Source organism: Artemia sp. Qi Xiang Cuo, chromosome 9 (genome assembly GCF_049724085.1).
Source record: "Artemia sp. Qi Xiang Cuo chromosome 9, ASM4972408v1, whole genome shotgun sequence".
NCBI lineage: Eukaryota > Metazoa > Arthropoda > Branchiopoda > Anostraca > Artemiidae > Artemia > Artemia sp. Qi Xiang Cuo.
This window is the reverse complement of record NC_142802.1, coordinates 913,638-941,266: the sequence shown is the minus strand read 5'-3', so window position 1 is coordinate 941,266 and position 27,629 is coordinate 913,638. Positions and strand designations below refer to the sequence as shown.

The 27,629-nt window shown below is 35.6% G+C and overlaps 1 protein-coding gene across 1 annotated transcript in view; it reads left to right on the top strand.

Annotated features, from left to right (window-relative positions):
• LOC148948201 (atrial natriuretic peptide receptor 2-like) overlaps positions 1-27,123 on the top strand; it is a 95,525-nt gene extending 68,402 nt beyond the window's left edge. Inside the window, exons 6-7 of the mRNA XM_089094579.1 lie at positions 2,079-2,247; positions 26,912-27,123. Of these exons, the coding sequence (XP_088950705.1) occupies positions 2,079-2,247; positions 26,912-27,123 (381 nt within the window). The remainder of the gene's footprint in view (positions 1-2,078; positions 2,248-26,911) is intronic.
• The last annotated feature ends 506 nt before the right edge of the window (positions 27,124-27,629 follow it).

The following is a 27,629-nucleotide window of genomic DNA, read 5'->3' as shown; positions in this document are numbered from 1 at the left end:
TTTTTCCCCAGGGGTGATCGTATTGAACTAGTGATCCCAGAATATCAAGGGAGGGCTCTTTTGATCGAAAATCAAAAGTTCTAGTGCCATTTTTAAGTGACCAAAAAAAATGGAGGGCAACTAGGCCCCCTCCCACGCTTATTTTTTTCCCAAAGTCACCCGATCAAAATTTGGAGATAGCCATTTTGTTCAGCATGGTCGAAAATATGATAAATATGTCTTTTAGGATGACTTAATCACCCGAAGTTCCCAGAGGGAGGGCTAAAAGTTATGAACTTTACCCAATGTTAACATATAGTATTGGTTATTGGGAAGTATACAGAAGTTTTCAGGAGTTTTTTTTTGTGTTAGTGGGTGGGATGGGTGGTTCGGTGGTTATTTTGGAGGATCTGTTCATGAAGGAAGTTTTCATGGGGGAAGGGAAATTGCCATGAAGGGGGCGCCAGACTTGCCAGCATTATTTATTGGTTATTGGGAAGTATACAACCATTTTCAGGAAGGATTTTTTCTTGAGGAGGGGGGGGGGGCTAGAGGAGGGGGTTACTCTGAAGAATATTTCCGTAGAGGATGTTTATTTTGGGTAAGGGCCATTTCTATGAAGGGGGCGCCGGATTTCCAAGTATTATTTAAAAAACGATCAGAAATTAAATAAAAAAATTCAAGTTTTTTCAACTGAAATGTAAGAAGGAATATTAGAACTTAAAACGAACAGAAATTATAACGTAAGTGAGGGGGTTCTCCCCCACGTCAATACCTCGCTCTTTACGCTACAGTTTTTTTTTTTAGTGCTTTCAAAAGAGCTATCTATTCTAATTAAACGGCCTTTGTGATTCAGGGGTTTGTGAATCAAAACTTTTTTTTTTAACTTTTAACGTAAAGACCGTGGTTTTGACTAAGGGGAGAACCCCCTCAGATACGTAATAACATATACGTAACAAAAAAAAAACAATAAATAAACAAGCGATACGGCTCAATAGTAATCGAAACTTTTAAAAACGGAATTTTGATGTCAATAAATGTATCAAAAAAATGTGTTTATAATGCTGATTCTAAATATATAAATTTTATTAAGTTTAGTATGACTCATCAAAGACTACGAACCTAAGAAAATTTACTCGATTTTTTAAAGAGGGGGGAAATATCCCCTACAAGTGAAATAATTTTAATGAAAATCACACCGTCAGATTCAGCGTATCAGAAAACCCTTATTACATAGGTTTCAAGCTCATATATGCAAAAATCTGCAACTTTGTATTTTTTGCCAGAAGAAAAATATACGAATATAGAAGTTAGTTACGTAAGTTAATTTGTAAAGATATCCATTTAGCAAAAGAAAAGTAAAATTTTTATGCATATAAAAGCAGCATTAACTAAAAAACGATCAGAAATTAAATAAAAAAAAACAAGTTTTTTAAACTGAAAGTAAGGAGCGACATTAAAACTTAAAATGAACAGAAATTATTCTATATATGAAAGGGGCTGTCCCCTCCTAAACGCCTCGCTCTTTACGCTAATGTTTGACTCTGTCTCACAACTTTATTTTTTAAAACAATAAAAAACTTTAGCATAAAGAGCGAGGCGTTGAGGAGGGGACAGCCCCTTTCATATACGGAATAATTTCTGTTTGTTTTAAGTTTTAATGTCGCTCCTTACTTTCAGTTTAAAAAACTTTTTTTTATATTTAATAATGTTCTAAATCGACACTGTACGATATAGGAAGAAAAAATGAGGCCACGCCCATTTCCAAAAGCTGAAAATATTTTGAAAGTTAACTCCATATCTTAAAGGTATCAACCAAACTGTCGGGTCTCAGCATGATTTGAAAAGAACAACTACATGCTTTAAAAGTAGTTACTTAAACTTTTTTTTTTGGGGGGGGGGAGGGGAGGGCTAAACCCCATATTCAATCCCTTTCCTTTCCGCCAATGAAATCTAGCTTGTTTCCTTTTTTTATGCTTGTCAATTCCTTTGTCTTCATTACCAATTATATCTGGTAAACAGCCCTTTTTAGTGTGAAAAATAACCGTTGCTATAGCTACTAGTTATTTTGATTTGTTGTTAATTTTCCTTTCTTCTAGGGGATGTCATTCTTGCATTCAACAGAAATTAAAAGCCATGGAAATTTAAAATCCTCAAATTGTGTTGTGGACAGCCGTTTTGTTCTGAAGGTCACTGATTTTGGACTACACAAATTGAGAAGCCATCAAGATGACGTCGATAGCTTGCGATCCTACATATCTTGTAAAAGTAATTTATCCATTTAGATTTTCTTTTTTTATTTATTTCTTTTTTAAAATTCTTTTCTTTATTTATTTATTTATTTTTATTTGATTTATCAAATATTTTTATATATATTTTTTTATTTTGTTTATTTATTTTATTTTGATTAATATAATATTTCTTTTATTTATTATATATATTTTTTTAAATTTATTTTAATTTATTTTCATTATTTTTTATTTATTTATTTATTTTTTATTTCTTTTTTTTTATTTATTTTACTTTTTTTATTTATTTCTAGTAGCAATGATAATCAAAATTGACACGGAAAAGCAGATCACCCACGTAAATGGAAAGGTTAACTTAAAAAAAAAACTTGTAAGAAAGCATAAGACTTCAGAAAGAGACTGCACAAAGAGATATGCAGGCTTTTAAAGTGTACAGTTATTTGCAAAACATGCAGTAGCATATCTCTAAAGAAGGCATATTTTTGCTTCAAATAATGATCAGTTCCTTTAAATTGGGCTCACCTTTGGATTCTTATACTTAGAGAGTTTGCAAGTCTAGCAGGTTTTGCCTAGTTTTCTGATTTTTGCTCCGGCAACAATAATTAGTCAAATGGTTTAAAAGTTAAAGCATCTTTATTTTTATCTCAATCTAAAGCCCAGGTCCCAGATATGTATTCAATTTACCAAGGCTTTCGGTTTCGTTTTTTATCACTCAAGCCCCAACCGTCCTCGAAGGTCATCTTGGGGTCTTTTCTTTTACCAGTGTGTTGATGTAATTTCTATATGAACTTTTATCTTCCGTCACGTGGAGAAGGTACGGTATGTTGAGCGACAGATACTGTCTTTCCATCCCTTTGGGAAGATACGCTCTTTAGGGTTAGAGCTAAGTGGCCTTCAAAGGCTATCTAACGGTAAACGAGTGATTTCTATAAGCTTGCCATGTCCTTTCCATCTAATTTGTTGTCATTTCATTTTGACAAGAATGGTTTGTCTGACCTCGAGACTTTTGAGAATCTTGGTGTTAGAGATTTTGTCATGGTAAGCAGTACCAGCAAAATATCCCAGAGATTTTGCTTCTAAAGCAGTGAGGTGATACCGGCTACATGCATTAAGAGTCTAATATTCACAGCCATAAATGACTATTGGGATAATGAATGAGTTGAATAGTTTCATTTTAAGCGTTGTTGGAAACTCTCTGTTCCTCTATGGGAATGAATGCTCTAAACCGGAGTTCACGTGTATCAAGTGTCTCTTGATGCCTTTGAATTGGTTCTTGTTAAATATGTGTCAGGTATCAAGATAGGTAAAGTCCTTGACCAACTCTATATTATCACAACCAAGCCGGAGGCTGGAATATCCCAGAGAATTGGGTTTTCCTAAAAAGTGCAAGGGTTTTGTTGTCGATACCCATGATGTTCATCCCAAAAAGGTTTATGCTCAAATGAACAAAGTTGGCCTGATGACAGAGGGACACAGCAAAGAGGCCTATATTATCGGCGTAAGCTAGTTTGTCTATCACTGCTCAACCTGTAAGGGCACCTGACAGGTTATCTATAGGGCCCTTCTTTTACTCATCTTTGTGCTAAGATCTTACATCTTTTGACAAAGAACACTCAAAAGTTGAGTCTTAGCACTAAGATCTCACATCTTCTAGGGTTTTTTTGCAAACGCCTTTTATCATTCTGCTCTGATCAGCGGTCTGAGAACAATGATGAGTATATCATCAAAGTTCTCTCATCATTGTTCTATATAGCACAAAGATGGCGTCTTTTACACTTTTTGCTAACATTAGTGAGCTGTAAGATCTTAGAACAAAGATGAGTTAAAAGAACGGAAATCTTTGCAGAAAGATGTGAGATCTTAGATGTAAGATCTTAGTGCAAAAGAAGGGGCCTAATATGTCAAAGGACTGCAATTATAGAGAGATCGAAGAGCTTTGATGATACTAAGCAACCCTGCTATACACAAATCAATTTTTAAAAGATTTTGGTAAGGGACAGACATAATAGGAATTATAAGCTTCGTATATGTCTCTGATTGGGGTGGCGAAGTTTTGTTTGATATCAAAGTGATGAAGGATGTAACAGTGATATTCTCCCCTAATGAGACTAAACGCCTGTTACATTTATACATGTAAGTGCTTACACTTATAATACATTAGCATTTCGCTGTTTGCTTACCAGTCAGTTTAGCAAACGGCTTTCCTTTAAACCCTTTAAATTAGCCACCGATTTGAAATAAGATTTTATTAGGTCTTGAATCTTAAATTCTAGGGTAGCATAGAAAATGCATTGTGGAGGGAGTATTAGTGAAAGACATTTATGACTATGGAACACCATAGAAACACCAACATCATGGAAATGGTGTTTGAAAATGATAAAGTCAGACGCCAAACATAAGAAAAATAAATGTATAAAAAGAATTAAAAAAAATGAAAGTCTAACAAAATAATATGGTGCGTTATTACAGTTAAAAAAGCTATATATTCTGAAATAAAGAAAGAGATAAAACACAAACGGCTTAGCCATTTTAAAAATGCTCGTACAGGTTCTTCCAAATTGGTTCAAAAGCCTTGAAACTGAAGTGCATAAGGCAGTAGACAATTCATTCCCAGAAGAAGTTGGTTCTGTACGAAAAAACATAATGTAGGTGACATGAGTCAGGTTAATTACAAATTAATTACAACTCAGTTGCACTAGAATAGTGAGATAACTTTATGTAAAAACGACAAGAAATCATTATGCACCACTTTAAGGTGACTATGAGATGCATGATTACAAGCAAAAGCAAATCATAAATATTGGTAGAATGAGAACAAAGATTAAACTATTTGATATTCTTGTAGTCCTGACTAAACCGATGAATCAGCGGCTTATCTCTTAGATAAGTGGCTTATCTTAAATCATGATAAATCTGCCGTACCCAGAGGAGGGGGGCCGTGTCTGAGCCCCCCCTCCCGAAATGTTTATCCGACTCGTAAAAATGTAACAAAAATGGATATAAACACATTTTGTACGCGTTTTTAGGTTTTTTTTTGCGTAAGCCCCCACCGAATTTTTTTTTTTAGTAAACCCCCCTCCGAAAAACAATCCTGAGTACGGCCTTACCACCGATTGCAACGGGCGGGGCAAAGAGTTTCTCAAGGGTCCCATGTCAAAACATATACCCTTGCTGACTATAAAAACATATACAGAATATCATGATCAGCTAGATAACTCTCAAGAATATTGACTGGTCTACTAAGTGTCGCTAACATGTAGCTAACGCACAAAGGTCATCAGCGTAACTTTAACTGTTAATAATTAGAGATCAAATACGGTCACAAAGTCCACTAGCACTATCAGTCAAGGCCGTATCCAGGGGGGGGGGGTTACCCGGTTTGAACCCCCCCCCTCCCGAAATTTTTTACCGAGTCTAAAATTAGTCGAAAATTAGTAAAACCTAGGTAAAAATCAGTAAAATTAGTCGAAAACTGAGTAAAAAATTAGTAAACCCCCCCCCCCCGAAAAAAATCCTGGATCCGCCCTTGCTATCAGTTAGTGCTAGACTAGCACTAAGGGATTTAAATTACTAAATATGCTTACTAAATATCATTAAACTGCTAAATTTAATTCTTACTTACTACATTAAAATACTTACTAAATTAAATTATTGAATATAGTATATTACAAAATGTACTAAAAATTATTTAAATTGTTTTAAGATGCTTACATTTCTGCTGTTAAAAAGAAAAACTTTTTCGGATGCTGACCAATGGTCTGCGTTGTGCAGGTACCGATCTCCTGATTCAATGTCTTCAGCCGGAAATGCAATGCGTGATTAGGGGCAAATCATCTGAAGCTTCCCGTGTTTTCCCCAAGTTTTCTCCAGGTATCAAACAGTTCCTGGTAACGATCTGTAAGTAAGGAGCGACCCGGCTCAATAGTAACCGAAACTCTAAGAAACGGAATTTTGATATCAATAGATACGTCAAAAGAATCATATTCTTATGCTGATTTCAAATATATAAATTTCATCAAGTCTAGTCTTACTGATCAAAAGTTGTTCACCTGAGAAAATTTGGCTTATTTTGGAAAAAGGGGGAAACACCCCCTAAAAGTCGTAGAACTTAATAAGATGAACTTAAGTCATGAAAATCACACCGTTAGATTCAGCGTATCAGAGAACCCTACTATAGAAGTTTCAAGCTCCTTTCTGCAAAAATGTGGAATTTTGCATTTTTTTTTGCCAGAAGAAAGATCACGGATGCGTTTATTTTTTTTTTTTTTTTTTTTTTTTTTTTTTTTTTTCCAGGGGTGATTGTATCGACCAAGGGCAGATCCGGGATTTTTTTTCGGGGGGGGGGGGGTTACTAATTTTTTACTCAGTTTTCGACTAATTTTACTGATTTTTACCTAGGCTTTACTAATTTTCGACTTATTTTCGGCTCGGTCAAAAATTTCGGGGGGGGGGGGTCAAACCGGGTAACCCCCCCCCCGGGATACGGCCTTGGTATCGACCCATTGGTCCTAGAATATTGCGGGAGGGCGCATTAGAACGGAAATAAAAAGTTCTAGCGCTCTTTCTAAGTGACCAAAAAAATGGAGGGCAGCTAGGCCCCCTCCCACGCTCATCTTTTTCCCAAAGTCATCCAAGCAAAATTTTGAGATAGCCATTTTGTTCAGCATGGTCGAAAAATACAATAAATATGCCTTTGAGGATCACTTAATCCTCCACAATCCCCGGGGGAAGGTCTGCAAGTTATGAACTTTGCCCAAATATAGTATTGGTTATTGGGAAGTATTCAGAAGTTTTCAGGGGGGGATTTTTTTTTTGTAGTTGATGGGTGGGGTGGGTTGGGTGTTACGTGGAATTTTTCATGGGGGAAAGACATTGCTATGAAGGGGGTGACGGATTTCCCAGCATTATTTAAAAAATGATCATAAATTAAATAAAAAAAAAAACAATTCTTTCAACTGAAAGTAAGGAGAAACTGCAAAATTTAAAGCGAACAGAAATTAATACGTATATGATTGAGTTCACCCCCTACTCATTACCTCGCTCTATACGCTAAAGCTTTTTTTGTACTTTCATCAGAGCTATTTATTCTAATTAACGGCCTTTTATGATTAAGGGGTCATTCTTAAAGAATTGGAACAAAATATGAACTTAGCGTAAAGAGCGAGGTATTGACTAGGGGGCGAACCCCCTAATATACGTAATAAAAATATATGACTATATAACCTCGCTATGTAAGTTAATTCGTAAGTAACATCTGAACAAAAATTCGAGGAAGGGCATTTAGCAAAAAAAAGTAAAATTAATATACAAACTTTGTTTTAGTTATTCACGTACGGTGAGCCAAAGTAAAAACTGTGTTAACTCAAAAGTGTTTAGAAATTATATTTACAAAAAAATATTTTTTAACTGAAAGTAAGGAGCGACATTAAAACTTAAAACGAACAAAATTATGCCGTATATGAAAGGGGATGCCCCCTCCTAAACCCCTCGCTCTTTGCGCTAAAGTTTGACTCTGTCTCACAACTTTGTTTTTTAAAACAATAAAATATTTTAGCGTAAAGAGCGAGGGGTTGAACAGGGGGCAGCCCCTTTCACATACGGAATAATTTCTGTTCGTTTTTGAAGTTTTAATTTCGCTCCTTGCTTTCATTAAAAAAAACTTGTTTTTTTTTATTTAATCCATTTAGAGCTGGGTCGACTCCGGCTGACCCTACCGAGTCACATCATTGACCACCGTCCCAAACCAAATAACCAGTGACATAAAATATAAAAGCCTTGAAAATATAAAATATATTGTATAAAATATTGTATAAAATATATATTTATATTGTATAAAATATATTGATGATATAAAATATGTATAAAATTTATATTGTATAAAATATAAAAGCCTTGACAAATCATTGTTAATCATTTGTTAGAAATCTGCTAAGCAGGAAAATTAAGGACAATTTTATCAATAAGAGGTATGGGCGTATATATAATGTTGGCTTGTAGGTTCGTCGCATTCCCGTAAAATAATAATAAAAAAAAAAAACTTAATCTCAAAAATGTTCGAAACCAAAATTTTGTTTATGCTAACCATCCTAGGCGAGTGGTTAGCGTGGTAGACTTGAAATCTTTTATGAGCGAGGTTGATGGAGGTTGGAGTCCCGGTGTCACTGGCTCTTCGGTTTCTACCGGGGCTCAGTGGCTTGAATCTGTAAGCTCATACAGAGTTGACCCAGCTCTAAATGGGTACCTGGAGAAATCTGGAGAAGGTAAATAGGAAGGGTATACGAAAGCAAAGGAGGGTTGGCCTCCAGCCCCTTTTGCACTTCCTGGCTGAAGCGCCATGAAACAGAGATCAGCACCGCCGGTAGGGACTTTTACCTTGTATGACTGCATTCGCTTTTATTTTTTTTTTTGCTGGCGTTTTATTTATCTATTTATTTTGTTTTGTAAATAACGCTTTTAATTCTGAGGGAAGTTGATTCTCCTGCACTTTAACATGTCTTTCATCGAAGTAATAAAAAATCACTATTGATATCATTCGGCAGCACAGCAGTTTTCATAGTAGCTGAACATAATGAAGTGGAAAAAGCTTTTATTACACAAGTGCAAAAAGTAGCATAGCGCAGTGCGATCAGAGGCAACGCTACAGCGTTGCCTATAGTAAAGGTCTTACGGCTCTAATGTTTTATTATTATTATTTTTTCCCCCAGAGGCACTTCATATGAAAGGGGTTGTCGCAGAACTTCAAAGGGGGCCCATTCGATTGGAAATCGAGAGTTCTAGTGCCCTTTTTAAGGGTCAAAAGTGATTGGAAGGCAAATAACACCTCTTCCACGCCCAGCAGTTCTCCAAACACATCCAATCAAAATTTTGAGATAGCCATTTTGTTCTACGTAGTTTATTTCCAGATAGAAATTATTTTTTGAGGAGGACACCCCCCCCCCACAGCTCTCAGTACACGGATTGTAAGTTATGCCCTGGGGGTATATAAGGTTTTTAAAGAAAGCTTTTTTGTAGAAACTTCAAAGGGACTCATTCGATTGGAAATTCAAAGGGCTAGTGCCCTTTTCAATAGTAGAAAGTGATTGGAGGGCAACTCATTTCCCCAAACACAGTTCAAACACCGAAACACATTTCCCCAAACAAACGGCAATGACGCAGTAGGTTTTAGACTTTTACAGTGAGAGAAGGAGGTGATACCCAAGCTCTTGTTTGTAGTGATTTTTCTTCGTTTAAAGCTTGATTTGCATGTTCAATTTAAGTTTCACTCGTTTTAAGATTTATTTATTCATTTACATTAATATGTATTGTATGTTTGTTTGCATTGATTGTTTATTTAATTTCTGTCCGTTTCAATTTTCATTTATACTTCAATAGGGAAATTTTTTTTACATTTTTAGCTTGAGTTTCATATTCAATCGAAGCATTTCTCACTTTAGGATCTATTTATTCATTTATATTATTCCTTGTTGTATGTTTTTTGCTATGATTGTTTATTTAATTTCTCTTCGTTTTGGGTTTCATTTATTCTTTAATAGTAATTTCTGGTCGTTTTGAGTTTGAATTCTATTAAATAAAAAACACAACTTTTTTTTAACTGAAAGTAAGGAGCGACATTAAAACTTTAAACGAACATAAATTATTCCGTATATGAAAGGGGCTGCCTCCTTCTCACCGCCCCGCTCTTTACGCTAAAGTTTTTTATTGCTTTAAATCATAAAGTTGTAAGACAGAGTCAAACTTTAGCGTAAAGAGCGAGGTGTTGAGGAGGGGACAGCCCCTTTCATATACGGAATGATTTCTGTTCGTTTTAAGTTTTAATGTCGCTCCTTACTTTCAGTTAAAAAAAACTAGTTTTTTTTATTTAATTTCTAAGCGTTTTTGAATTAATACAGCTTTGATTTTGGCTCACCGTATATGAATAATTAAAAAGAAATTTACAAACTAATTTTACTTTTTTGACTAAATGGCTTTCTCGAAATTTTGTTCTGATGTAACTTACGAATTAACTTACGTAACAAACTTCTATATTAGTAAGTTTTATTATATATATTAGGGAGTTTGCCCCTAAGTTGATACCTTGCTCTTTACACTAAAGTTCGAATTTTGTTCGAATCACAAACCCCTGAATCACAAAGGCCGGTTAATTAGAATAGATAGCTCTTTTGAAACTACTAAAAAACTTGTGAAAAAAACTTAGTGAAAGGGGCGAGGTATTGATTAAAGGGCGAACCCCCTCATATACGTAAGAATTTCTGTTTGTTTTAAATTTTAATGTTGCTCCTTACTTTCAGTTGAAAAAACTAGTTTTTTGTATTTAATTTCTGATCGTTTTTAGATAATGCTGGGAAATCCGGCGCCCCCTTCATACAAATGTCCCTTCCTCCAAGGAAACATCCTCTGTGGAAGGATCTTCCCCCGTAACACCCTCCTCCAACACCCCCCCTCCCATCAGAAAAAAATCCCTCCTGAAACGTCTTTATACTTGGCATTAACCAATACTATATGTAAACAATGGGCAAAGTTCATAACTTCCAGCCCTTCCCCTGGGAACTGTGGGGGATTAAGTCATCCTTAAAGACATATTTATTAGATTTTCGACTATGCTGAACAAAATGGCTTCCTCAAAATTTTGATTGGGTGACTTTTGGAAAAAAAATGAGCGTGGGAGGGGGCTAAGCTGCCCTCCAACTTTTTTTGGTCACTTAAAAAGGGAACTAAAACTTTTAACTTCTGTTTAAATGAGCTCTCTCACGATATTCTAGGACTACTGGATCAATACGATCACCCCTGGGTAAATAAAAAAAACAAAAAAAAACAAACAGATAAACACACATCCGTGATCTTTCTCCTGGCGAAAAATACAAAATTCCATATTTTTGCACATAGGAGCTTGAAACTTCCGCAGTAGTATTTTCTGATATGCTGAATTTGATGGTGTGATTTTCATTAAAGTTCTATGAATTTTTGGGGGTGTTTCCCCCTTTTTTCGAAAATAAAGGCAAATTTTCTCAGGCGCGTAACCTTTGATGGGTAGAACAATACTTAATGAAACTTGTATATTTGAAATCAGCATAAAAATCTGACTCTATTGATGTATCTATGGGTATAAAAATTCCGGTTTTTAGAGTTTCGGTTACTATTGAGCCGGGTCACTCCTTACTTACAGTTCGTTACCACGAACCGTTTGAACAGGTATTTGTATCTGCTGAGCTTAAGTTTAAAATGGCCTTTACTTTTCTTTGAAAACTTATTTTTCGGAAATTTTTTTTAAAAATTAAATTCATAAAAACGTAGACACTGTGATAGCTGAAATGAGAGCTATTAGATGGCATTCATAGTTTTTCCTCTGGAAAATAGCAAGACTGATCTATTACACTTGCGCTTGACTTTACGATTTCTTAAAGCCTCTTTTATAGTGGGCTCTTTCCCAGTTTAAATTTTAAAGTTTAAATTTAGAAAAGGAAGTTAACAAGAAGTAGTTACATCATACAATTTTTATCACATTCATTTAAGTAAGTCTAAGGGTGCTAAGTGTGCGATTGAAAGTGAAATCTCATGTTTGTTTCTTTACATCTCATTTCATTTTTAATTTAGAGGTCAGGGGGGATGGGGCTTACACTGATGGCAACGGTGATTCCTTCACCTTCAGGAAATATTAGGCTATATCAACAAAATTAGTCGAATAACTTGAAATATTAACACAGGCTTTTTTCTATACTGCATAGAAAATATCCTACTGCAGTAGGGTAAGAGGTACCATTTCTACGAGACGTATAGCAATCTCCATGTTATTTGCGTACGCCCCCGTACCAAACAGGTTTTTCTGGTAGGTATTCTATTCTACAGGTCATTACATCTTTGCCAAGAGATTTACGCAATTTAAGGACAAGTTTTTCTGACGTAGATTTCTAGTTCAAGATAAACAAGTTTTTTTTTAGGTTAAATCCGTGGTTATTCATCTGTAAGTTGATTAGTAGGTTTTTTTTTTAAACTTGGCTAATAGGTTTTTAAGCCTAATAGGTTTTTAAACCTATTACTACGAACGCTACATGCATTCCATTTTTGGAACTAGGAGCGAGATTGTGTGATGCTATCAGACTGGTTTCGTTTCATGGGTTCATTAATAGAAGGACTAATGTTTTGAAAAGGGTAATTACTTCTTTAGTTTACGAGATTTGCGAATTTTTTGCAAAAAGGTATTTGCGTAAAGGTATTGCGATGGTTAAGAATGCCTCACGGGTAATTAAAGAATGGGATGTTTGCATCAACAATACAAAGAATATGCTCAGATACTTAATAGATTTGACGCCTACAAGAGACATTGGTAGAAGGTATTCAATAGCTTAATTGAAAAGTAACGATAGAATGACATTGTGACTTGACCTAGCTTTACCTCACCGATGTGGTATGTATAATACACAAGTGATGATTTGCACAGTGTTGTCAATTTTAAATAGTTTAGAAATACAAAAAATTAACAAGAAATGGCTGAAAAGTGTTTTGAGGGAGTTGAGTTGCACGAGGGTTCAGTTACATGCGGATTCAGTTACACGGGGATTAGTTAAATGGGGTCGAGTAGCACGGAGGTTCAGTTGTACAGGGTTTCGGTTATACAGGGGTTCCGTTACATGGGGGGTTCAGTTGGACGGGGTTTCGGTTATCCCGGGGGTCAGTTACATGGGGGGTTCAGTTATTTTTTCTGATTTTGTGTGTTTTCGCAAGAAAATAACTGGTCTTTTAGCAAACTTAGCCATAGCTACCTGAAACTCTGCATAAATATCTTCATTTTTAATCTAATTGCATAGCTACTAAAGGAACATTGAACATTTTTTTCTGATTTTGTGTGACCACCCGGCACCCCAAAGACTCCTGAGCCTCCATTATAATACTTTTTAAGGCTTTATTATATCTTCAGAACAAATTATTATTTTAGGGAATTATTTCGGTGAAACAGTTAGAGACATTTGAACGGTGTTGTGAGGTCCCATACCACAACCCCAAAGGGCTCCGATCCCCCCACCCCAACCCCAAAGGAAGCCCCCGGACAGCAAAGGTTCTCTGGACCCTCAAAGGACCCCCGGCGCCCCGATGCCTCCTGAGTCCCCCATTATAATACTTTTTAAGGCTTTATTATATCTTTTCAGAACAAATTATTATTTTAGGGAATTATTTCGGTGAAACAGTTAGAGACATTTTAAGAGATGATTTTAGAAAAGAACTTGAGGGTGGAACTCTTTGGTCGTTATAATACACAAGTTCCATTTGAACGGTGTTGTGAGGTCCCTTACCACAACCCTAAAGGGCTCCGATCCCCCCATCCCCACCCCGAAGGAAGCCCCCGGACAGCAAAGGTTCTCTGGACCCCCAAAGGACCCCGGCGCCCCCGATGCCTCCTGAGTCCCCCATTATAATACTTTTTAAGGCTTTATTATATCTTTTCAGAACAAATTATTATTTTAGGGAATTATTTCGGTGAAACAGTTAGAGTCATTTTAAGAGGGTTGTGAGGTCCCTTACCACAACCCCAAAAGGCTCCGATCCCCCCACCCCAACCCCGAAGGAAGCCCCCGGACAGCAAAGGTTCTCTGGACCCCCAAAGGACCCCGGTGCCCCGATGCCTCCTGAGTCCCCCATTATAATACTTTTTAAGGCTTTATTATATCTTTTCAGAACAAATTATTATTTTAGGCAATTATTTCGGTGAAACAGTTAGAGACATTTTAAGAGATGATTTTAGAAAAGGACTTGAGGGTGAAACTCTGTGGTCGTTATAATACACAAGTTCCATTTGAACGGTGTTGTGAGGCCCCTTACCACAACCCCAAAGGGCTCCGATCCCCCCACCCCAACCCCGAAGGAAGCCCCCGGTCAGCAAAGGTTCTCTTGACCCCCAAAGGACCCCCGGCGCCCCAATGCCTCCTGAGTCCCCCATTATAATACTTTTTAAGGCTTTATTATATCTTTTCAGAATAAATTATTATTTTAGGCAATTATTTCGGTGAAAAAGTTAGAGAAATTTTAAGAGATGATTTTAGAATAGGACTTGAGGGTGAAACTCTGTGGTCGTTATAATACACAAGTTCCATTTGAACGGTGTTTCTGAGGTCCCTTACCAGAACCCCAAAGGGCTCCGATCCCCCCACCCCAACCCCGAAGGAAGCCCCCGGTCAGCAAAGGTTCTCTGGACCCCCAAAGGACCCCCGGCGCCCCAAAGACTCCTGAGCCTCCATTATAATATTTTTTAAGGCTTTATTATATCTTTTCAGAACAAATTATTATTTTAGGGAATTATTTCGGTGAAACAGTTAGAGACATTTTAAGAGGGTTGTGAGGTCCCTTACCACAACCCCAAAGGGCTCCGATCCCCCCACCCCAACCCGAAGGAAGCCCCCGGACAGCAAAGGTTCTCTGGACCCCCAAAGGACCCCCGGCGCCCCGATACCTCCTGAGTCCCCCATTATAATACTTTTTAAGGCTTTATTATATCTTTTCAGAACAAATTATTATTTTAGGGAATTATTTCGGTGAAACTCTCTGGTCGTTATAATACACAAGTTCCATTTGAACGGTGTTGTGAGGTCCCTTACCACAACCCCAAGGGGTTCCGATCCCCCCACCCCCACCCCGAACGAAGCCCCCCGACACCCAAGGTTCTCTGGACCCCCAAAGGACCCCCGGCGCCCCGATGCCTCCTGAGTCCCCCATTATAATACTTTTTAAGGCTTTATTATATCTTTTCAGAACAAATTATTATTTTAGGAAATTATTTCGGTGAAACAGTTAGAGACATTTTAAGAGATGATTTTAGAAGAGGACTTGAGGGTGAAACTCTGTGGTCGTTATAATACACAAGTTCCATTTGAACAGTGTTGTGAGGTCCCCTTACCGCAACCCCAAATGGCTCCGAACCCCCCACCCCAACCCCGAAGGAAGCCCCCGGTAAGCAAAGGTTCTCTGGACCCCCAAAGGACCCTCGGCGCCCCGATGCCTCCTGAGTCCCCCATTATAATACTTTTTAAGGCTTTATTATATCTTTTCAGAACAAATTATTATTTTAGGCAATTATTTCGGTGAAACAGTTAGAGACATTTTAAGAGATGATTTTAGAAAAGGACTTGAGGGTGAAACTCTGTGGTCGTTATAATACACAAGTTCCATCTAACGGTGTTGTGAGGTCCCTTACCAGAACCCCAAAGGGCTCCGATCCCCCCACCCCAACCCCAAAGGAAGCCTCCGGACAGCAAAGGTTCTCTGGACCCCTAAAGGACCCCCGGCACCCCAAAGACTCCTGAGCCTCCATTATAATATTTTTTAAGGCTTTATTATATCTTTTCAGAACAAATTATTATTTTAGGGAATTATTTCGGTGAAACAGATAGAGACATTTTAAAAGGGTTGTGAGGTCCCTTACCACAACCCCAAAGGGCTCCGATCCCCCCACCCCAACCCCGCAGGAAGCCCCCGGACAGCAAAGGTTCTCTGGACCCCCAAAGGACCCCCGGTGCCCCGATGCCTCCTGAGTCCCCCATTATAATACTTTTTAAGGCTTTATTATATCTTTTCAGAACAAATTATTATTTTAGGGAATTATTTCGGTGAAACTCTTTTTGACTTTTCTGAGTTAGATTTCTTAGCCTTACATAGGTGTGTGCTTTCAGAAAATTATGGTTTGGGAGGTGTAGTTTGCTTTTTGGACTTTTCAGAGCTAGGATTCTTAGTCCCTCATAGGTGTTTGTTGTCTGAAACTTCTAGTTTGGGATGAGTAGTTGGATATTTCAGACTTTTCTGAGCTAAGGTTTCTTAGTATTTCGTAGGTGAAGTTTCCACGTCAGTTTTAAGTTCACCAAGACATAAAAAATTTAAAGTTCAGTTCTAATTTTTCCATAGAAGATAGGAAAAGTTATACTATTATTGTGATTATTTTCTATGAAGATATAAAGTTTCACTTTAATTCTAAATTTTCTTAAATTCAGTTCCGACTTTTCTCAAAGAGATGAGAAAATTTTAAGTTCAATTCAAAATTTTCTCAACGAAGTCAAGGAAAGTTCAAGTTCCCTACTGAATTTTACCAAAGAACACAATTCAATTCTAATTTATCCAGAGAAAATAAAAATCTTCCACTTAAGTTCTTTATTTCACAAAGACATAAAGAAATTTAAAGTTCAATTCTAAATTATTCAGTGGAAGATAGAAAAAGTAATACCATACTTGTGAATATTTTCACGGAAGATAAAAAGTTCTAGTTCAATTTTAAATTTTCTCAATGAAGTGAAGAAAAGTTCAAGTTCCCTACTGAATTTTACCAAAGAACACAATTCAATTCTAATTTATCCAGAGAAAATAAAAATCTTTCACTTAAGTTCTTTATTTAATACAAAGACATAAAGAAATTTATAGTTCAATTCTAAATTTTTCAGAGGAAGATAGAAAAAGTAATACCATACTTGTGAATATTTTCCCGGAAGATAAAAAGTTCTAGTTCAATTTAAAATTTTCTCAACGAAGTGAAGAAGAATTCAAGTTCTCTTCTGAATTTTACCAAAGAACACAATTCAATTCTAATTTCACCAGAGAAAATGAAAATCTTCCACTTCAGTTCTTTATTTCACAAAGACATAAAGAAATTCAAAGTTCAATTCTAAATTTTTCGGTGGAAGATAGAAAAAGCAATACCATACTTGTGAATATTTTCACGGAAGATAAAAAAGTTCTAGTGCAATTTAAAATTTTCTCAATGAAGTGAAGAAAAGTTCAAGTTCTCTACTGAATTTTACCAAAGAACACGATTCAATTCTAATTTCTCCAGAGAAAACAAAATCTTCCACTTAAGCTCTTTATTTTACAAAGACATAAAGAAATTTAGAGTTCAATTCTAAATTTTTCGATGGAAGATAGGAAAAGTAATACCATACTTGTGAATATTTTCCCGGAAGATAAAAAGTTCTAGTTAAATTCAAAATTTTATCAACGAAATGAAGAAGAATTCAAGTTCTCTTCTGAATTTTACCAAAGAACGCAATTCAATTCCAATTTCATCAAAGAAAATAAGAAGCTTCCACTTCAGTTCTTTATTTCACAATGACATAAAGAAATTAAAAGTTCAATTCCAAATTTTTCGGTGGAAGATAAAAAAATTAATACCATACTTGTGAATATTTTTACTGAAGATAAAAAAGTTCTATTTCAATTTAAAATTTTCTCATCGAAGTGAAGAAAAGTTCAAGTTCTTTACTAAATTTTACCAAAGAACACAATTCAATTCTAATTTACCCGGAGAAAACAAAAATCTTCCACTTAAGTTCTTTATTTTACAAATACATAAAGAAATTTAGAATTCAATTCTAAATTTTTCGATGGAAGATAGAAAAAGTAATACCATACTTGTGAATATTTTCCCGGAAGATAAAAAGTTCTAGTTCAATTCAAAATTTTCTCAACGAAGTGAATAATACGTCAAGTTCTCTTTTGAAATTTACCAAAGAACACAATTCAATTATAATTTCTCCACAGAAAACAAAAATCTTCCACTTAAGTTCTTTATTTTACAAAGACATAAAGAAATTTTGAGTTCAATTCTAAATTTTTCGGTGGAAGATAAAAAAAGTAATACCATACTTGTGAATATTTTCTCGAAGAGATGAAAAATTTAAAATACTGTTAAAAATATTTCACTGAATATAAAAAATTTCAAGTTCTCTTCTTAATTTTACAAAATAACACAATTAAATTCTAATGTCTCCATATAATATAAAAATTTTACACTTCAGTTCTTTATTTCACAAATACAAAAATAAATTTAAAGTTAAATTCTAAATTTTTCTGTGGAATATAGAAAAAGAAAAACCATACTTGTGAATATTTTCCCGGAAGATAAAAAGTTATAGTTCAATTTACAATTTACTCAACGAAGTGAAGAAAAGTTCAATTTCTCTTCTGAATTTTACTAAAGCAAATTCTTTCTTGAATTCGCCTCCTGGATAAATAAAAAGACATTTCATTCAAGAAATTATGACAAATTCTAAGTAAGTAACAAACTGTTTCTTGAATCCTCCTCCTGAATGCACAATACAGTTATTTCATTTAAGAAATTACGAAAAAATTGTAAGCAAGTAACAAACTCATTCTTGAATACACCTCGTGGATACACAATGCAGAAATTTCATTTAAGAAATTATCAAAAATTGTAAGTAAGTAGCAAATTCTTCTCGAATTCGCCTCCTCTATCAATAAATAAGACATTTCATTCAAGAAATTATGACAAAATTCTAAGTTAGTAACAAACTCTTTCTTGAAGTTACCTCATGGATACATAATGCAGAAATTTCATTTAAGAAATTATGAAAAAATTTTGAGCAAGTAACAAACTCCTTCCTGAAGTCACCTCATGGATACACAATGCAGAAATTTCATTAAAGAAATTATGAAAAAATTGTAAGTAAGTAGCAAATTCTTTCTTGAATTCACCTGCTGGATAAACAAAAAGACATTTCATTCAAGAAATTATAACAAAATTCCAAGTAAGTAACAAACTCATTATTGTTTTCACGACTTAGATACACGATGTAGAAATTTAATTCAAGAAATTATGAAAAAATTATCAGTAAGTAACAATTTCTTTCTTGAAGTCAACTCTTGGATACACAATACGGAAATTTCATTCAATAAATTATGAAAAAATTATCATAAATTGTAGTAAGTAGCAAATTCTTTCTTGAATTCGCCTCTTGGATAAACAAAAAGTCATTTCATTCAAGAAATTATGACAAAATTCTAAATAAGTAACAAATCCTTTCTTGAAGTTACCTCATGGATACACAACGCTTTATTGTTTTCAAGACTTAGATACACGATGTAGAAATTTAATTCAAGAAGTTAAAAAAAAGGAAAGTAAGTAACAAACTCTTTCTTGACACCTCTTGGATACAAAAAAAAGACATTTCATTCAAGAAATTATGACAAAATTCAAAGTAAGTAAAAAACTCATTCTTGAATTCGCCGTTTACATGCACAGTACAGAAATTTCATTCTATGGGACCTCTACACGTGATTAAACACGTTTTTAAACTACATGCTATTTGCTTGCCTTTCCATGGCACCTTTCCAAACGAGCGGGGATTCCCCACTGGTTCCTACACATTACAAAAAAGTGACGTCTCTGTGTCGTCTCTGTATCGTCTCTGTGATGACACACACACATAGAGACGAGACACGCACAGACATGACACACAAACAGAGTCATAGTGAGAGAGATATCCAAAAAGTTGGGTTGGTCTAGGTTCACTTAGAGTGGCGCGCCACTCTAAGTGAACCTAGATCAACCCATCTTTTGGATATCTCTCTCACTATGACTCTGTTTGTGTGTCGTGTCTGTGCGTGTCTCGTCTCTATGTTTGTGTGTCATCACAGAGACGATACAGAGACGACACAAAGACGTCACTTTTTTTTGCAATGTGTAGGAACCAGTGGGGAATCCCCGCTCGTTTGGAAAGGTACCAAGGAAAGGCAAGCAAATAGCATGTAGTTTCAAAACGTGTTTAATCTCGTTTAGAGGTCCCATAGAATGAAATTTCTGTATTGTGCATGTAAACGGCGAATTCAAGAATGAGTTTTTTACTTACTTAGAATTTTATCATAATTTCTTGAATGACATGTCTTTTTTTTTGTATCCAAGAGATGAAAATCAATAAAGAGTTTGTTATTTACTTTCCTTTTTTTATAATTTCTTGAATTAAATTTATACATAGTGTATCTAAGTCGTGAAAACAATAAAGCGTTGTGTATCCATGAGGTAACTTCAAGAAATGATTTGTTACTTATTTAGAATTTTTTCATAATTTCTTGAATGAAATGACTTTTTTGTTTATCCAAGAGGCGAATTCAAGAAAGAATTTGCTACTTACTTACAATTTATGATATTTTTTCATAATTTATTGAATGAAATTTCCGTATTGTGTATCCAAGAGTTGACTTCAAGAAAGAAATTGTTACTTACTGAGAATTTTTTCATAATTTCTTGAATCAAATTTCTACATCGTGTATCTAAGTCGGGAAAACAATAATGAGTTTGTTACTTACTTGGAATTTTATCATAATTTCTTGAATGAAATGTCTTTTTGTTTATCCAGCAGGTGAATTCAAGAAAGAATTTGCTACTTACTTACAATTTTTTCATAATTTCTTTAATGAAATTTCTGAATTGTGTATCCAAGAGGTGACTTCAGGAAAGAGTTTGTTACTTGCTTCCAATTTTTTCATAATTTATTAAATGAAATTTCTGCATTATGTATCCATGAGGTAAATTCAAGAAAGAGTTTGTTACTTACTTAGAATTTTTTCATAATTTCTTGAATGAAATGTCTTTTTTATTGATCCAGGAGGCGAATTCAAGAAAGAATTTGCTACTTACTTACAATTTTTGATAATTTATTAAATGAAATTTCTGCAGTGTGTATCAACGAGGTGTATTCAAGAAAGAGTTTGTTACTTGCTTACAATTTTTTCGTAATTTCTTAAATGAAATAACTGTATTGTGCATTCAGGAGGAGGATTCAAGAAACAGTTTGTTACTTACTTAGAATTTGTCATAATTTCTTGAATGAAATGTCTTTTTTATTTATCCAGGAGGCGAATTCAAGAAAGAATTTGCTTTAGTAAAATTCAGAAGAGAAATTGAACTTTTCTTCACTTCGTTAAGAAAATTGTAAATTGAACCAGAACTTTTTATCTTCCGGGAAAATATTCACAAGTATGGTATTACTTTTTCTATCTTCCACCAAAAAATTTAGAATTGAACTTTAAATTTCTTTATTTCCTTGTGAAATAAAGAACTTAAGTGGAAGATTTTTATTTTCTCTGGTGAAAATAGAATTGAATTGTGTTCTTTGGTAAAATTCTAAAGAGAAAATGAAGTTATTTATCATTTGTGAAAAATTTGGAACATAATTTAAAATTTGTCATCTCTTCGAGATAATATTCACATGTATGGTAGTACTTTTTCTATCTTCCATCGAAAAATTGAGAATTGAACTTTAAATTTCTTTATGTCTTTGTGAAATAAAGAACTTAAGTGGAAGATTTTTATTTTCTCTGGTGAAATTGGAATTGAATTGTGTTCTTTAGTAAAATTCAAGAGAGAACTTGAATTCTTCTTCACTTCGTTGAGAAAATTTTGAATTGAACTAGAACTTTTCATCTTCTGGGAAAATATTCACAAGTATGGTATTACTTTTCCTATCTTCCATCGAAAAATTTAGAATTGAACTCTAAATTTCTTTATGTCTTTGTAATATAAAGAACTTAAGTGGAAGATTTTTGTTTTCTCTGGAGAAATTAGAATTGAATTGTGTTCTTTGGTAAAATTCAGTAGAGAACTTGAACTTTTCTTCACTTCATTGAGAAAATTTTAAATTGAACTAGAACTTTTTTATCTTCCGTGAAAATATTCACAAGTATGGTATTACTTTTTCTATCTTCCACTGAAAAATTTAGAATTGAACTTTGAATTTCTTTATGTCTTTGTGAAATAAAGAACTGAAGTGGAAGATTTTTATTTTCTCTGGTGAAATTAGAATTGAATTGTGTTCTTTGGTAGAATTCAGAATAGAACTTGAATTCTTCTTTACTTCGTTGAGAAAATTTTAAATTGAACCAGATCTTTTTATCTTCCGGGAAAATATTCACAAGTATGGTATTACTTTTTCTATCTTCCACTGAAAAATTTAGAAATGAACTTTAAATTTCTTTATGTCTTTGTGAAAAAAGAACTTAAGTGGAAGATTTTTATTTTCTCTGGATAAATTAGAATTGAATTGTGTTCTTTGGTAAAATTCAGTAGGGAACTTGAACTTTTCCTCACTTCGTTGAGAAAATTTAAAATTGAACTAGAAATTTTTATCTTCCGTGAAAATATTCACAAGTATGGTATTACTTTTTCTATCTTCCACTGAAAAATTTAGAATTGAACTTTAAATTTATTTATGTCTTTGTGAAATAAAGAACTGAAGTGGAAGATTTTTATTTTCTCTGGATAAATTAGAATTGAATTGTGTTCTTTGGTAAAATTCAGTAGGGAACTTGAACTTTCCTTGACTTCGTTGAGAAAATTTTGAATTGAACTTTAAATTTTCTCATCTCTTTGAGAAAAGTCGGAACTGAATTTAAGAAAATTTAGAATTAAAGTGAAACTTTCTATCTGCATAGAAAATAATCACAATAATAGTATAACTTTTCCTATCTTCTATTGAAAAATTAGAACTGAACTTTAAATTTTTTATGTCTTGGTGAACTTAAAACTGACGTGGAAGCTTCACCTACGAAATACTAAGAAACCTTAGCTCAGAAAAGTCTGAAATATCCAACTACTCACCTCAAACTAGAAGTTTCAGACAACAAACACCTATGAGGGACTAAGAATCCTAGCTCTGAAAAGTCCAAAAAGCAAACTACACCTCCCAAACCATAATTTTCTGAAAGCAAACACCTATGAAATGCTAAGATATCTAACTCAGAAAAGTCAAAAATAGCAAACCACTCATTCCCAAATCATAGGTTTCAGTCAACACACACCTACGAAAGGCTAAGAAATCCAGCTCAGAAAAGTAAAAAAATAGAGACCCACACATCCCAAATCATTGGTTTCAGACACCACATACCTACGAAAGACTAAGAAATCTGGTTATGAAAAGTCTGAAATAGGAAATTACATACCTCAAATCATAAGTTTCAGACAACACACACCTATGATATACTAAGAAACCTTAGCTCAGAAAAGCTTGAAATAGCAAACTATTCATCCCAAACTATAGGTTTCAGACAACAAACACCTATGAGAGCCTGTTTCACCGAAATAATTCCCTAAAATAATAATTTGTTCTGAAAAGATATAATAAAGCCTTAAAAAGTATTATAATGGAGGCTCGGGAGTCTTTGGGGCGTCGGGGGCCCCTTTGGGAGCCTAGAGAACCTTTGAGAACGGGGGGGTTTCTTCGGGGTTGGGGTGGGGGATCAGAGCCCTTTGGGGTTGCGGTAAGGGGACCTCACAACACTGTTCAAATGGAACTTGTGTATTATAACGAGCACAGAGTTTCACCCTCAAGTCCTCTTCTAAAATCATCTCTTAAAATGTCTCTAACTGTTTCACCAAAATAATTCCCTAAAATAATAATTTGTTCTGAAAAGATATAATAAAGCCTTAAAAAGTATTATAATGGGGGACTCAGGAGGCATCGGGGGGCCGGGGGGCCTTGGGGGCCCCAGCGACCCTGTGGTGTCCGGGGAGTTGCTGGGGGTGGGGGGTGGGGGGATCAGATCCCTTTGGGGTTGTGTTAAGGGACCTCACAACACCGTTCAAATGCAACTTGTGTATTATAAAGACCACAGAGTTTCACCGAAATAATTCCCTAAAATAATAATTTGTTCTGAAAAGATATAATAAAGCCTTAAAAAGTATTATAATTGGGGACTCAGGAGGCATCGGGGCGCCGGGGGTCCTTTGGGGGTCCAGAGAACCTTTGCTATCCGGGGGCTTCCTTCGGGGTTGGGGTGGGGGGATCGGAGCCCTTTGGGGTTGTGGTAAGGGACCTCACGACCCTCTTAAAATGTCTCTAACTGTTTCACCGAAATAATTCCCTAAAATAATAATTTGTTCTGAAAAGATATAATAAAGCCTTAAAAAATATTATAATGGAGGCTCAGGAGTCTTTGGGGCGCCGGGGGTCCTTTGGGGGTCCAGAGAACCTTTGCTGTCCGGGGGCTTCCTTCGGGGTTGGGGTGGGGGGATCGGAGCCCTTTGGGGTTCTGGTAAGGGACCTCACAACACCGTTCAAATGGAACTTGTGTATTATAACGACCACAGAGTTTCACCCTCAAGTCCTTTTCTAAAATCATCTCTTAAAATGTCTCTAACTGTTTCACCAAAATAATTGCCTAAAATAATAATTTGTTCTGAATAGATATAATAAAGCCTTAAAAAGTATTATAATGGGGGACTCAGGAGGTATCGGGGCGCCGGGGGTCGTTGGGGGGTCCAGAGAACCTTGGCTGACCGGGAGCTTCCTTCGGGGTTGGGGTGGGGGGATCGGAGCCCTTTGGGGTTGTGGTAAGGGACCTCACAACACCGTTCAAATGGAACTTGTGTATTATAACGACCACAGAGTTTCACCCTCAAGTCCTTTTCTAAAATCATCTCTTAAAATGTCTCTAACTGTTTCACCGAAATAATTGACTAAAATAATAATTTGTTATGAAAAGATATAATAAAGCCTTAAGAAGTATTATAATGGGGGACTCAGGAGGCATCGGGGCACCGGGGGTCCTTTGGGGGTCCAGAGAACCTTTGCTGTCCGGGGGCTTCCTTCGGGGTGGGGGGGGGGGGATCGGAGCCCTTTGGGGTTGTGGTAAGGGACCTCACAACCCTCTTAAAATGACTCTAACTGTTTCACCAAAATAATTCCCTAAAATAATAATTTGTTCTGAAAATATATAATAAAGCCTTAAAAAGTATTATAATGGGGGACTCAGGAGGCATCGGGGGCGCCGGGGGTCCTTTGGGGGTCCAGAGAACCTTTGCTATCCGGGGGCTTCCTTCGGGGTGGGGGGGGGGGGATCGGAGCCCTTTAGGGTTGTGGTAAGGGACCTCACAACACCGTTCAAATGGAACTTGTGTATTATAACGACCACAGAGTTCCACCCTCAAGTCCTTTTCTAAAATCATTTCTTAAAATGTCTCTAACTGTTTCACCGAAATAATTCCCTAAAATAATAATTTGTTCTGAAAAGATATAATAAAGCCTTAAAAAGTATTATAATGGGGGACTCAGGAGGCATCGGGGCGCCGGGGGTCCTTTGAGGGTCCAGAGAACCTTTGCTGTCCGGGGGCTTCCTTCGGGGTTAGGGTGGGGGGATCGGAGCCCTTTGGGGTTGTGGTAAGGGACCTCACAACACCGTTCAAATGTCTCTAACTGTTTCACCGAAATAATTCCCCAAAATAATAATTTGTTCTGAAAAGATATAATAAAGCCTTAAAAAGTATTATTATGGAGGCTCAGGAGTCTTTGGGGTGCCGGGTGGTCACACAAAATCAGAAAAAATGTTCAATGTTCCCTTAGTAGCTATGCAATTAGATTAAAAATGAAGATATTTATGCAGAGTTTCAGGTAGCTATGGCTAAGTTTGCTAAAAGATCAGTTATTTTCTTGCGAAAACACACAAAATCAGAAAAAATAACTGAACACCCCATGTAACTGAACCCCTGTATAACCGAAACCCCGTACAACTGAACCCCCCAGGTACCTGAACCCCTGTATAACCGAAACCCTGTACAACTGAACCTCCGTGCTACTCGACCCCAGTTAACTAATCCCCGGGTAACTGAATCCGCATGTAACTGAACCCTCGTGTAACTCAACTCCCTCAAAACACTTCAGCCATTTCTTGTCAATTTTTTTTATTTCTAAACTATTTAAAATTGACAACACTGTGCAAATCATCACTTGTGTATATACAGACCACATTGGCGAGGTAAAGCTAGGTCAAGTCACAATGTCATTCTATCGTTACTTTTCAATTAAGCTATTGAATACCTTCTACCAATGTCTCTTGTAGTTGTCAAATCTATTAAGTATCTGAGCATATTCTTTGTATTGTTGATGCATGCATCCCATTCTTTAATTACCCGTGAGGCATTCCTAACCATCGCAATACCTTTACGCAAATACCTTTTCGCAAAAAATTCGCAAATCTCGTAAACTAAAGAAGTACTTACCCTTTTCAAAAACATTAGTCCTTCTATTAATGAACCCATGAAACGAAACCGGTCTGATAGCGTCACACAATCTCGCTCCTAGTTCCAAAAATGGAATGCATGTAGCGTTCGTAGTAATAGGTTTAAAAACCTATTAGCCAAGTTAAAAAAAAAACCTACTAATCAACTTACAGATGAATGACCACGGATTTAACCTAAAAAAAAAACTTGTATATCATGAACTAGAAATCTACGTCAGAAAAACTTGTCCTTAAATTGCGTAAATCTCTTGGCAAAGGTGTAATGACCTGTAGAATTGAATACCTACCAGAAAAACCTGTTTGGTACGGGGGCGTACGCAAATAACATGGAGATTGCTATATGTCTCGTAGAAATGGTACCTCTTACCCTACTTACTGCATAGATGTTTTCTATACTGCATAGAAATGCATATAAATAATGTGCAAACTTGCCATCAGCGCTGCATATCCAGCAATGGAGCCCAAAGTATATATACAAATACAAACAAAGCTTATTATTTTCAAATTACTGAATAAGGAAAATTGCTTGAAAAAATTGTTGTTGACATGAGAGTTGAACTCAATATTCCTTGGTGACTAGCCAAGGCTTCTACTCCTGGACCAAATACATACCTGACGAATTTTTTTGTAAATTTTTTGTTTAGATTTCACCGGAAAACACAAGATTTTTTTTTGTACCGTAACGAAATAAATATATAGAAGAGTATTAATTATTAGCACTATTATGGATTGGTGACGTTTATGATAAGATACTGTTGGGTTTCAAGGGAATATTTTTATAGTAAAGGTTTTTTCAGAGCATTTTCTTGCAACTAGGCAAGGGGAAAAGATTATTTCCATTGAATCATTCGGAAGTATTCATGCTTGAAACAGTTTCTTACTTGATGTATTCTCTTATGTTACAGAAAAGCTTTGGACAGCACCAGAATTGTTACGATTGACCAAACCCCCGCCGGAAGGGACTCAGAAGGGTGATGTTTATTCATTTGCGATTATTGTTCACGAGATACTACTTCGTCGAGGCGTTTTCTTTTTGGAGGGAAAACAGTATTCTCCACAAGGTAAAATATGCTTTTCTTTTATGCAAGAAATACTATTGAGCGAAAAAATAATATAAAATAAAATGGATATAAAATTGCACCCTTTTCTAATCGTATAAGTTAATGTAGAGATGAGACACAGGCTTAAAAAAAAAAAAAACAGAACATGTTGAATCTTCAAAGCATCAAAAATTGGCCCTAATTGATACTTGTTATATAGTATTTTGCGATCTGTATGTTCTACTTCTGAATGAAGCAGCATATAATAGATGTAGAGGCACATACATCCGCTGGTTTTGGGGAAGGAGGGCTATTGAATGTTTATTTTTCAGGAAAGTCAAGTTTTAAAAATTTGGGAGGGGGAGGGGAGTTGAAAGATTGTGTGGTTCGGGTTTAGGATAAAATCTTTCTAATCTATCCTTGAGGGAAGTTTTTTAAAAGTTTTTTATAAAATTTAATCTTCGCTATATTCAGAAATACCACTACTACTGCTAACAACTTACCGCAGAACCAAGCCGCCTGAGGCCAAAACTGCTACGCACGCTCCTCCTCCATCCCGATCTATTAAAATCCTCCCTTTTTA